Raw genomic sequence first — 14,381 nt, forward strand, 5'->3', positions numbered from 1 at the left:
TGAAGGGTTTGTCAGTATTTCGAGTACGCTAGCTGGCTCAAGTTGCATGATGTAGGTTAGATTTCGTTTATTTTTGTTCGAACCTTTAAATCGTTTTAAATATGAATGAAAAAAAGCTTATTTTACTGGTACAAAAGTATTCAGAGCTGTGCGATACGAGCCAAGCATTTTATATATAGAGACCAAGAAAGAAAAGATGCAATATGGGAGTCGATAGCAAAAAAAAATAATTAAATTTGATTTGTGACATTCGAAAATATTGGAAAAACTTTTCTTCGAATCTTTTTAATTCAGGAAACAAATAATGAAATTCGCCATATTGCTTTCTCTTTTGATTTATAGGGTGAACCCAAAATCTTCTTTTTTTCTTAGCTTCCTTCTCTTCCTCCTCTTCTTCACACAACATGGCTAAAATAATAATTTCTTCGTCTGAACTACTCATTTTCAATACTTCTATGTTGCACGCTCTAGTAGTTGAGCCTTGACAACTGTACTTTTTTCGAAACTCTCGCTTATGTTGCTGGTCTGTGGCGGTAAAGTGTGCGACGTCATGCAGGATGCAGGTTTGTGCTGTGCTGGTCCGTACTGGTCCGTGTAGGTATAGTGTGCGCGATCTTTAATACATACATAGTTTGTTTTATTTATGTTGTTTTATTTATTCCTGCGGAATATTACAAATTTGTATTTGTACATAAGTTATATTGATAAATATAATCATAAATGCGGGAAGTTTCATAAAGCGTGAAAGTAAGAAATAGTTCTTTTTTATATTTTTTGGTATGTGGTGTCTTGTTTTTCTTTGTTTTGTATTAACACATGCCGTTTTTTATTAAACAAAATAACTCGATAACATTTTTTCAGTTTTATACAGTTTTTTTCACAATATTTTGAAGTTACTTGTCAGTCAAATTTTAAATACATATATTAATTTCCTGCTATTTCCTGCTATGCGTTCCAGTTGTACCATCTCATTTCTTTGTAAAATAAAATAAACTACATTGAAATTAAAATGACAGACACGTCTATCACTGTCAAGGATCTTCTCGTTGGACAGACTATACTAAGCGCGTCGAGGTCATGAAAGAAATGCATGCACGAAACATTATGCATGCTCGCATAATAATTGTTTTGTTTTAGTCGCAGGTTGCAGATCGGGAAAGTTTTTGGCGTCTCTGTTTCGCTGACGAATAGTGTTGATTTTATTTCGAGTTTCGGGTTTTAGACTTCTAAATAGTTTTATGGATTTTTTGTGAAAAAACTAGAAGAATGGAGTTTAATCTATACTAATATATAAAATCCTTAAGTGACTGACTCACTGATTAATCACGATCCTGCTCAAACCACTCCACGTAAGAAGGTCAATTTTGGCATACAGGTTGATTCTAGGGTGTAGATGTTCGGTAAGAAGGGATTTTCGAAATTCCAGTTCCAAGGGGGTGAAACCACCGTCAAATATTACAATATTTTTTATTTAAAAAAACAGTCAAGTTTCCGAAAAAACGCTTAAATATGTATATTTTATTTTGTTTTTTTACATATTTTAAGAGTTTTTAAAAATGTATACAGGGTGTTTCGAAAAATCTGGTCATTGATTAATCACGATCCCGCCTAAAGCGCTTGACGTAAAAATCTGATTTTTGGAAAACGGATTGACTTTAGGGTGTAGAGGTTCGATAAAAAGCGATTTTTCGAAACTCGAATTCTAAGGGGGTGAAACTACCCCTCAAATATTAGAATATATTTTTTTAAAAAACCGGTGAGTTTTTCGGAGAAACTCTTAAACACGTATATTTTATTGTGTTGTTTTACATATTTTAAGATTTTTTAAAAATTTATACAGGGTGGTTCATAAAATATGACCATTGAGTAATCACGATTCTGCTTAAACTGCTTGACGTTTAAAGGTGATTTTTGGCAAACGGATTGACTGTGGGGTGTAGAGGTTCGATAAGGAGGGGTTTCTCGAATCTCAAATTCCAAGAGGGTGAAAACGCCTCTCAAATATTACAATATTTGTTATATAAAAAACGGTTAGTCTTTCGGGAAAACGCTTGGACACGCATAATTTATTTTGTTTTTTTACATATTTTGAAATTTTTTAAAAAATCATACAGGGTGTTCCAAAAAGTTGGGCAATTTAGTAACTGCCAAAATATAATATCGCCATATTGTTTTTTCTCATGCTGACATAAATGTGAGAAAATTTTATCCAGTTTGTATGTTAATGGAAATTCTTGTATTGCTTTATCATCACCATTACAAATGATTAATTCGACGCGAACAAAGTCGCGAGTACACGCTAGTGTTTTAAATAAATCATATTTTCATAGACAGGGCTATTTTTTAACGATTTTAAACGATTTCTAGGCGAAAATTGGATCCAGTACCGAAAAGAATCCGCCTTCTGCGGGCTCACGCTTTTTAATATGATTATTACCTCGTAGTGCATGCCTAAAGTAAAAATTCACGCAACGCCACTGCTTTTAAGCGTGTCTATAGTCTGCAATTCATCACTAAAGGTTATGTTTATTATTGATTTCACTTCAAATAATGTCTTCTATTATTAGAACTAATTTCATAATCTCGCTTTTTTATTAGCCCGAAATGAAAATTAACATAGCAACAAAAATCTTTCATCTGTTTGCTTTTTTACGCTCCATAGAATGTCTTGTTTGATATTTTTCCAACATTTTTCGTCCAGTCGATATTATAGATTTTCGTAACAAAAATCTGGAAATTCCAAGTCAACAGGTTGGGTAAGAAGCCCACCTCATTTATAAACAACCTGGTTTTATAGACGATGGTTTCGTAACCTTTCAATAATTATAATTTGGGAAATATTGTTGATAAGAAGATAATGAGCTTATGTTGAAAGCAGCCGTTTATTTTTCTAGAGATCGATTAGATTTAGAAAGGTTAACATGTCTTGCGTACGTGATGAATCACAAAATTTGTTTACACAATACAAATTATTACTGTTTAATTGCAATAAAAGTATTTTCTCATTAGTGGCGGTGCTTGGATCAGTATTTTGGAGGTGCAAAAAATTAGAAAAAAATTCCCACGGGATCCTGCCCAAGAAAGACTCTTTTTGGGGCTAATAGTCTGTTAAAAGATGCGAATAAGCGTAGAATCGGTACGCATATTGAGAATATGGGTTAAAGGCCTTAACGCCATCCAGATAAAAAAAATCACCTTAATTTTTATGAACTAATTTCAATTTTATGACAAATCATGTTTGGGAGAAATTAAATTAATAGGAAAATGATACATTCTTTCCAAAAAGATGAACATGTAACTGCAAACGTTTTATTTCCGTTTCAGCAGAAAAAAAAGGAATTTATTTTGTCAATGCGTGAGACAAGGTTAAAAATACAATAAGTACACGGCGAATGCCAATAAGAATCCTCCTTTACCTCCTCTAACATGCGCCTGCCAAAATCTGTTAAAACGTTTGTCATTCTCGTCGAGAAAAATTCTCTCTTTTGATGATGTGGAAAAATTGTTTACAGTGGTTCGAAGTCCGATAGAGTGAATAAACTGGATATGTGGGACAAAACATATAATGACAAGCGCCATTTGGTGTTTTTTTCTCTGTTGTTGACCGATCTTTATATATTTTTCAAATTTATTTTGTTTTATATGACCGTTTTATCCTTGAATTGTAAGTTCATAACAGGTCTTTTAACTAATATGCTATATTTCATATCATAAAATTCCATTCACAAGTTGGAGTACTAAAATTTAGTAGGAGAGTTTTATAGAGATGAAAAAAAATATATATGTAAAGATGCTTTAGTTAAAGGATACAGGGTGTTCAAAATATATTTATGAATTTCAACTAATTAAAATTAAAAAATCTCAAATTTTTTAAATGAGACACCGTATATATTATTATTTTTTCTGATACATTTTACAAAAATCTTGAATTTTTATTAAGTATGTCATATACCTATTTTTAATAGTTTGCGATTTATTCTAATTTTTTCTACTTTTACCCATTATACTAGCAACTATGATTTTATAGGGTAATTTTATTAAAAATTACCCTATAAAATCATAGTTGCCATGACAAAACAAAACTGTTTATTAAAGGTTTATTACTTATCTTTAACAAGTAGCTTAATAATTAGTTACAATTGCTGGTATTAGTTAAAATTAATTAACTTTACTCAAATAAACTAAAATCGCATTTGTAACTAATAAATTTCTTGGTGTATAAAAAAAATATTTGTTGTAAAATATTATGAAAAATGACACTTGAGATTTTCCGTCGGGGTGAATAGCCACAGATTAGGGTAATACTAGATTACCTAATTGTTGAAGACTACTGATATAGGAGTTTTCTTCGACATACAGTAAAGTTTTTTTCTCGTAGTATAATTCTGGTTTATAATTCATTTGGTAAAGCCAATATTACTACTGCCGCGAAACCGTCCCATTACACACTGAAGATGATTTCTAGATAATCTACATCTATTCTTATAGTACTTTGCAAAGTACTATATAATATAAAGTACTGAACCAAAAAATTTGTTTTTTTCTGGCTTGTTCGTGTATAGCAGTCACATTGACTAATTCATTTCAGGGAAAATCTGTTTATACTTATTACAACAAATTAAACTAAAATTCAAATTTTGTTCATAACTTGCTTAACAGACATGAAATTTTGATAATTATTACTTTTTGTCATGGTAACTATGATGTTATAGCGTAATTGTATTAAAAATATCGGTAAAAATAGAAAAAAAATTGGAATAAATCGCAACCTATTAAAAATAGGTATATGATTTACTTAATAAAAGTTGAAGAGTTTTGTAAAAACTATCAGAAAAAATGACAATATATAGGGTGTATCATTTAAAAAATTAGGAATTTCCTATTTTTAAGTAGTTGAAATTCATAAATATATTTTGAACACCCTGTAGCATCTAACTAAACTATTTTTACATAGGTCTTTTTCTATATCGCTGTAAAATTCTCCTACCAAATTTTAGTGTATCTTTTGTATTAAATATTTTTTGTAAACCTCGAAACAAATGAGATAATGGACTTTATCGTTGACTCACACTGTACAATTAAAAATATTCAGCATGTTGAAAGATCTCTAATGAAATCTTTAATAAAGCCGCTACTACACGTTGAGATTTGGACTGAATCGATGAGCTTACAGTACAAATCTTTCAAATATCGTTGCGTGTAGGGCCCTTTTGAGTCATGATGGATTCATTATAGTAATTTGGTGTTTATTATATACTATGACTACTAATTTCTGAATGATCATTGTAATTACGTACAACGGCATTAAATTAACAATATTTGTCCAATGTCTCTCAAACCCAACGCAAAAATTTTTCAAAATGCTATTTTCGTTTTCGCAAACATATTTTTCCCGCGTGCGTGTCCGTCTACCTGTGAAAAGTCACATGTTGCGCCCGTTTTTCGAATTTTGACGAGTCAAGTGATCGGCGGTTGACAGGTGGAATTCCGGACGTGTGAGAATAAAAACACACATCAGTAGATAAGTACACAAAAGCGTGCCCACATAAGTAGAGTCGATTTAGAGTAAAATTTACTTTAAGCTATAAATAATTATACGTTTTACTACGCGGATAACATTCCATTGTACGATGTTTGATTGCTAAAAACATTTGAATGAATCAAAATAAAGAACAATAATCAACAATCGAGTGATGGTGTGAAATCTTAATACAATAATATCGACCCAGAGAACTAAATGCATGACGACATCAAAAGTACCACTAAGATGCAAACTGGAAATCGAGGGCAATTTTACCCAGCAAGAAATGAAGTTTAAGTATCTAGGCAAAGAAATTTCAGGATATGGTGATGTAGAGGCGGAGGTGCGAGAACGAAGGCCACCAGAATAGCAGGATGCCTGAATGACACAATATGGCGAAATAAAAACATTGAGGTGGAAACTATAGCAAGAATTTACAAGGCAACGGTACAACCAATAATGACATACACTGCAGAAACTCGACCTGATACAGCGAAAACTAAACAACTACTAGAGATAACCGAAGGAGAATAGCTCTCACTTCACAATCACTCTCACAAGCAGAATAGCCGGAAAGACGCTTCTGGACAGAGAGAGAAATGACATGCAAGGTGGAAAATATAAATGAGTGGGTACTCAGCAGAAAGGAAGAATGGAAAGAGCATATTAGCAGAATGGACAACAGAAGGATAGCAAGAGTTGTGATGCGACAAATCACCGCTAGGTCGCAGAAGCTTAGGACGTCCACGAAAAAGATGGAGGAACAACTTGTCAGTCTAACCGGTAGACACGACGAAACCAAACAAGTGATTCGCCTAGTATGAAGAAGGAAGAAGGAAGAAGACAAAGAAACGCATATTCTCCATACACTCCATACTGGCATAAAATGTGTTCTGTGGTTTCTTCTTCAAATTGACAAAATCTAAACATTGCTTATATGTAGAATGTAGAATAGGAGGAGGAGGAAAGAGAATAGGAACTAGGAGGGGAGTTAGTCACCGCGACCTTAAAGATCTATTGTGTGTTCCCCTTTCTTGAGTTATAACGAGTTATAACTCATCATACAGTCTCAAGGCTTTAACAAAAGCCAGTATTTGAGACGGCTCCACAGAGAGCAGCTCTCCATCGTTGACATCAGCCGTACCAAAGTTCATGGCACGGATGGTCGTCGTCTCGGCGCAGAATGAGGTGTTCTGGTGTTTCCCCATATTCCCCACAGAATCTGCATTCGCCGTTGTTTCTCAGCTTCAGCCTACTGAGGTGTTCGTTGAGGAGACAGTGTCCTGTTAGAAATCCCGTGACACTCCGAAGATTGTTTTTACTTAAATCAAGGAAAACCTTTGATTTTTCTCGGTCGTAGGTTGTGAGGAACTTTTTCGAGTGTCTTAGACCGTTGGAGGACACCCATTCCAAGTTGCGGTTGGAGTCTTCCAGATTCTTCAGTTCCGCTTTCAGTTGGTTTCCGCTTGGAAAACAGAACGGTTCTGGTCCAGTTAGTGGAGTCTTCGCTCCTTTCCTAGCTAGATTATTTGCTTTTTCATTGCCTTCTATCCCTTGGTGAGCAGGCACCCAGAGGGAGGACTTTATTTTCTTTGCCCAACTCGTTGAGCTTCTCTAGGCATTCTTTGACCAACTTCGAATTGATGGTTACTAAGTTGATCGCGTTTAGTGCTGCATGTCTATCGGATAGGATGGCAATTTCCTGTTTTAGATAGTTCCTATCTAAGATAAATTGTACACATCTTTCGATAGCGTAAATTTCTGCCTGAAGGATACTGGGGCAGGTGCCCATTGATTCGGAGTATTTGGTTTTCGGCCCAAATATTCCTATCCCTGTCCCTGCTTTGGTTTTGGAAGCATCAGTATACCACGTTATGGTATGGTCTTTTACATGCTGAGTAAGCGTTTCTTCCTTCCAATCCTTTTTATTACTCAATACTACAAGTGAGGTGTTTCTCAAAGTTATAAATTCTTGGTATGTCATCCACTGGGAGTTGGAGAAGTGGAATTTTCTTTTTGAGGGTGTTCCAAGCTCCTGACCTAAAAATTATCCCAGTACTGTTTCCGGCAATGACCATTCTAATCATTGTCGCATTGGCATAACTACCAACGACAATGTCACAACAATGTGCAGTGGTGTTAGGTCTAAAATGACCTCCATTGCTGCTGTTGGACATGTTCTCATGGTACCTGTGATACAGATACATGCCAGTCTCTGTACTTTGCACAGGTTTTGCCTTGCTGTACGTTGCTCTAGTTTTGTATACCAAGCAATTGCTCCATATGTAATAATGGGTACTTACTATCATGGTATACATCCAGCGCAAAATTTTACGGCGCAGCCCCACCTATTTCCCGCCAGTCTTCTGCATATCATGAGAGCCTTTGTGGCTTTGCTGGTAATGTTCTTAATATGCCTGTTCCAGAGAAGTTTACTATCCAGGGTTATTCCTAGATATTTCACTTCCTGCTTATATAGACCATGCCCAGCGATATATTACAATGCCCTGTTAGTAGACCCACTACGGTTCTGACAGTCTTTCTGTCTTCGCTTATTAGGTCTGTTGTAAACTTTGTAGAATCTTCTACTATAAACTTTTTCGTCTGTCTTTGCCCTGGTGAATTTTTTCCACCATTCCAGGGATTTGTTGGCCAGTCACTATTTTGTAGCCATTCAAGGTGCCCAGGGTAGCATTGGGCACGTTTAGAGGACACAGCGGCGAACTTCCAGCAAATTTTTGCGCTGGCTTTGCTTTATGGCATTTCTCGGTATTCCCTAAATGTCGAAAAGAAACAGCAACTTTCATAGGCGTTAAATATTATTTAAAAAGCATACTACAATGGCTGATTATATTTCTGATGGAAAATTATAATTTATTCTACATACAGTTGACTATAGACAGTTGATAAGGATATCAACAACTCTTCATGTTCTGAATGAAGCTTAAAGCTTTATTCAGAACCTCGCAATGTTGATGTTCTGAATGCATAAATTAAAATTAAATCAACAAATTTCTACGCTAATTGAAACCACTAATTTCGAAGTTCTGAATGAAGCTCTATACGGTAAAAAAACATCAATTGCTTGTTATATGTCGAAATTCTACCAGATTCTGTGATTCCCTCGGCTAGATTCCAGTTAATAGTAATACGCATTTAAGTCCCAATAAATATTTATACATTCCTCCATCATTTTATCATCTTATACCATTAAAACCATCTTATTCTGAGTTATTAGAAATCAAATATAGACCTACACCAATTAAAATATTATTACTTCATCAAATCAACATTTGACTCATGGATAAAAATCGGCTAAAATTTAGTGATAACAGCTTGAATGCTTCCATAAACTATTTGCTAGTATAAATATAAATAGAACGTCGAAAATAATTCGGCCATTTCTTAAAACTACAACTTGCTCTGAAAATACATGTTTTATGATGTATAAAACGTTATATAAATAAGCGTTAAAGTTTAAAATATTGAATGGCTGACTGGGGTTTGGATTTGCTGGAAGACATGTAGAGATTTTTGATGAATAATTGAAAAATTTTACCAGAACTCTAAGAACTAAGTTTCATTCAGAACCTCGAAATTAGTGGAATAAATTAGTGGTTTCAATTAACGTAGAAGTTTGTTCTTTTAATTGCAATGCAAGCATTGAGAACATCAAAATTAGTGTTAGGCGTTTTCAATTAGTAGAAATAGTTATTGTAGGCCAGTAAACGTAGCAGAGTATTATATGTAAAGGTGGAAAAAATTAGTAACCAACCAATCTCAACGGGAATATGTAAATAATATGATCTTCTATTTGATCTCTCAAAAGTCCCATTCGGTCCCAGTGGAGGAAGTTTAAAAAAACAGCCGCCATCTTGAATTTTTTCTTTTTTTTTTCAAATATCTCCGTTTGCATAACTTTTTTCGAAAAAACTAAAGATAGGTTTTTTGTAGGGAATTAGATTTAGAATATTTTGTCTTCAATCATTTTTTTTTTCTAAAATAAATAGTAATAGAGATAGGGCAATTTTTTACTATACGTTTTATAAATTTTCCAGTTTTTTTTAAACCAATCAGCTATAATTTTTGCGTTAACAGTATAGTGTTAAGCTCGAGTGTTAATATAGACAAACCAAGTATAAATTTAAGCACTAAAACAATTAAAAATAACGTTTAAATATTATTTATTAAATAAAATTATTGTTAAAAAAAATATTATTAAATTAAAGTTATTAAATCAAATCTGATATGACGTCATCCTGAGCGTCATTTTCGTCCTCAACTAAAATATAAAAGTTTGTGCAACTGATTCCGTAGCACTGACCACACTTTGAAGAACACTTAAGACGCAGAAATCTAAGCAGAATCTAAAAAATACAACTTATAACGTTTCTTATAATAGATATATCTTTACAATTACCTGAAAGTATGTCCTGAGTAAATGGAGTTTTGCAGAGATCTCAGCTGGAGGCAAATTAACTAAATTAAAGGTAGTCTTAAGGGCTTGTCTTGATGTAATCCTATTGTATAGAGTGTATCTAATAATAATAATATAATAATAGCTCCCGTATATAGCGTTTAACCCCTTGGGAGTAGCAAGGTACAGCTTGCCATGCTATGGTAGACGAGAGCTGTACCTCGACGTAAGTATTTTTAGAAAAAATTCTAACGAAGATGATGTTTCAATCAAGATTAAATTATCTTTTCATGCTATATCACTGCCCAAGCTATTATTAAAATATTAACCATCTGAGATACACTCTAGACAATAGGATTACATCAAGACAAGCCCTTAAGACTAACCATTAATTTAGCTAATTTGCCTTAAACTGAGAACTCTGCAAAACTCCATTTACTCAGTACATACTTTCAGGTAACTGTAAAGATATATCTATTATAGGAAATGTTATAAGCTGTATTTTTTAGATTCAAGAAAGAATTGGTAACAAGTGAGATTCTTTACAATATAGATCGAAAAATAAAAACACTAAATCACCACAATACACCAAAACACTTTTACTTTTACACTGGACGCGCGTTTCGCTAACCATGTTAGCATCATCAGCAGATGATTATAAACTAAAGTACAATCTACAAGTTGAGCGTTTATATACTCGCTCAGTGGGCACCGAGTGGGCGTGGCAAAATCTAGCCAACAGAGTCAGACAAAACGCAAGATTTATCCGGTCTACCATAGACATTGAAAAGTCGAATTTTCAGAAATCATTAACCTATACCTACGTTATCTAATTAATTTATCAACTAGTGAAGGAGAATATCCATTACACTCAGCTACATTCCTAATGTAATCTCTTTCTATTTCATATCTTTCGTTGGAAAGTGGGAAACTAAGTAATCTAATAGTAAAGTCTAAATTTAAATTAAAATATATTTAAATTTTTTTTTTAACACTTTGATGTGATTCATTAGGAATATATCTGCGTGTGGTCGTATTTTTCCTATAGATATCAAATTCCAGACAATTATTATTTTTTCTAATAACTAATACATCTAGAAATGGTAATCTGTCGTTGTTCTCAATTTCATGCGTAAATTTAATGGTAGGAAAACGATTATTTAACTATAATTTATTACTATAATTATTATATTATAATTATTATATTATAATTTATTAAAATTATCTATGGTGTCTGAATGTGTGTCAAAAACAGCAAAAATATCATTAAATTTACGCATGAAATTGAGAACAACGACAGATTACCATTTCTAGATGTATTAGTTACTAGAAATACTAATAATTGCCTGGAATTTGATATCTATAGGAAAAATAGGACCACGCGCAGATATATTCCTAATGAATCACATCATAGTGTTGAACATAAAATGGCTAGTTTAAATTGCTTAGTTCATAGATTACTTAGTTCCCCACTTTCCAACGAAATATTTGAAATAGAAAGAGATTACATTATGAATGTAGCTGAGTGTAATGGATATTCTCCTTCACTAGTTGATAAATTAATTAGAAAACGTAGGTATAGGTTAATGATTTCTGAAAATTAGATTTTTCAAGTGGGGAAAGATACGTCTAAATATTTTTCGATACCGTTTGATAGAGAGTTATCCCGTGGTCTAAAAGGAATTTTTAAGAATGTCAATTATAAACTTGTGTATATTGCTAATAATAAATTACAACAATTATTAGGTAATCCAAAAGATAAAACACCTCCACTGGAAAGGTCGGGTATTTATGAAATTTTTTGTAAAGATTGTAATCAGAAATATGTTGGGCAAACTAGAAGATCAATATTAACTAGATTTAAGGAACATTTAGCTCAGATAAGATATGGTAGACCGGATAAATCTTGCGTTGCCGAACATATTGTTGATAAAGAACATTGTATAGATCTTAATAATTTAAAATTAATTAAACAAGTCTCAAATTACAGGCAATTAGATGCATATGAAAGCATCAGAATTAATAAATGTAAAGATAGTATGAACAGAGTCAACGGTCCAATTCCTTCAAGTTCTTTGTTCCTACTACTCTAGTGGCGGAAATCTAACTGTTACGCTCAGTGGGCTCTGACTCGGTTGGCTAGATTTTGCCACGCCCACTCGGTGCCCACTGAGCGAGTATATAAACGCTCAACTTGTAGATTGTACTTTAGTTTATAATCATCTGCTGATGATGCTAACATGGTTAGCGAAACGCGCGTCCAGTGTAAAAGTAAAAGTGTTTTGGTGTATTGTGGTGATTTAGTGTTTTTATTTTACTGTGAAACACCAAAGGTTCCAACCCTCAACTGTAATATGGATGGAAGAAATATCAAAAAGGCAACCTGACACCTATTCAATCAACAGAAGATGTGGTGCCTCCTGACCTACTAAAATTAATTTTTGCAATTGCAAAGAGTCAGTGCTCTAAGAATTGCTCTTGTAGAAAACTGAAAAGTGGAAAATGTTCTTCAAAGTTTGGTCAGTGCTACGGAATCAGTCGCACAAACTTTTGTATTTTAGTTTTGGACGAAAATGACGCTCAGGTTGACCTCATAGCATATTTTATTTAATTTAACTTTAATTTAATATAATTTTTTTAACAATAAGTTTATTTAATACAAATACTTAAACGTTATTTTTAATTGTTTTAATGCTTAAATTTATACTTGGTTTATCTATATTAACACTATACTGTTAACGTAAAAATTATAGCTGATTGGTTTAAAAAAACTGGAAAATTTATAAAACGTATAGTAAAAAAATGCTCTATTTCTATTACCATTTATTTTATAGAAAAAATGATTAAAGAAAAAATATTCTAAATTTACTTCTCTACAAAAAACATATCTTTAGTTTTTTCGAAAAAAGTTATACAAACGGAGATATTTGAATAAAACTAAAAAATCCAAGATGGCGGCGGTTTTTTTCAAACTTCAAACTATTAAGCTTCATTCAGAACCTCGCAATTGGTGGAATAAATTAGTGGTTTCAATTACACTTAATACTTTTTAGTTTACGATCATTCGCAATGTTTAAAAAAACACACTTAAAATTAATAGAATATCTTAGCAACAGCTTGGCGGTAGTCAGTTGTATCCATAGAGAAAACCTAATATTTAGCTTATAAAACAATCAACTTTTGATTTCTAACCACAATTTCTCTTGACGAAAGATAATTAAAGGCCAAAATGACATGTGGTTAACCATAATATCTGTCAAATATTGCAAGAAAAATTAATATGTAATTCTCAACATAGAAATAAGATTTTATTTGTATTTCTGATAAATGTTAGTTGTGGCGATAACCAATCTAGTAAATAAAATAATAAAACTTACCTTTCTCACTTTCTTTCCTACTGCTATCGAATATACTAGTTGTTATGGCTTTTCTTTTCAGTAAATATGGCCTTCTTTTCTTGGTAGGAACTGACCCAATAGTTTCTGCAAAAATAAAGCCAAAATTAGTTTGATGCAATGTAAATTTCTTTCACATTTGGTAAACGAAATGTAAGTCATAGATTTCTTCAATATTTTAACAGCATTTAGTTTAGTAGATGTGATTTACTGTGTAATGGAATATTTTAGAGCAGACAACAAACCTAGCTTGTTAAAAGCGTATCATGTGTTTCCGCCCTTAAATTGGTTTTTTTCAGAAGATCGTAAAAACTGTTTAGAATGAAGGACCCGTTTCTATGGGAAAAACTAAATATTTTTCTGTTGGGTGTAAAATCCCACGTCCATAAATTAATATAATACTTGCTTTGAAAAAGCTAGAAACGACTAGCATCAGTCATTAAGGCTGTAAAACCCTAAATTTTAACTTCGAGATTATATATATAAGCAAAACCCCTAGAAAGCAATAAAACTCCTAAGACGACACTCTTCTCACGATAGACCTCCCACAGGCTAATACAAACAGATTTTGGATAAAAACAAGTATAATTGTTAATTTAAATATTAAAGTAAAGTTCACGTAATGATATTCTGAAAGTTAAGGAAACTTGAAGGTTATTATCTGGTTATTATTAAATCGATGGCGATAAAGTAATTAGCTAAAATGTTTATGACAAGGAGTCGCACAAGTAAATATGTCAACATCTGTCAGCAGCAGGAACAGTGGTCAACTAAGTAATTTCTTTTTGGTAATTAGTAATTGCACGTAATATTTCGTATATAGATAGAACTAATTGAAAGTCAGCGAACTCTCTCGACATGCAACGAAGTATTCACATGTCGTTATACAGTAATAAGGATTGTTGTGGACCTTTGTTGATTTGACTAAAATATTAAGTGTTTTTGGTTTCTGTAAGTATTTCTTGTATAATGGAATAACTTTTGTTTGATTAATAACTTGTTTTATATGTGTTTCTTAAAAAGGTTAAAATTTTATTACAGTTGGACA

At 32.7% G+C, this 14,381-nt stretch overlaps 1 protein-coding gene across 2 annotated transcripts in view; it reads right to left on the bottom strand.

Annotated features, from left to right (window-relative positions):
- The window catches only part of LOC115886333, a 103,761-nt gene that overhangs the window by 58,033 nt on the left and 31,347 nt on the right, over positions 1-14,381 (bottom strand). For both annotated transcript variants that reach the window (XM_030905427.1, XM_030905426.1), the window contains exon 4: positions 13,316-13,420. In XM_030905427.1, coding sequence (XP_030761287.1) covers positions 13,316-13,420 — 105 coding nt within the window. The remainder of the gene's footprint in view (positions 1-13,315; positions 13,421-14,381) is intronic.

This window comes from Sitophilus oryzae, unplaced genomic scaffold (genome assembly GCF_002938485.1).
Source record: "Sitophilus oryzae breed Bouriz unplaced genomic scaffold, Soryzae_2.0 scaffold_484_pilon_pilon, whole genome shotgun sequence".
Taxonomy (NCBI): domain Eukaryota; kingdom Metazoa; phylum Arthropoda; class Insecta; order Coleoptera; family Curculionidae; genus Sitophilus; species Sitophilus oryzae.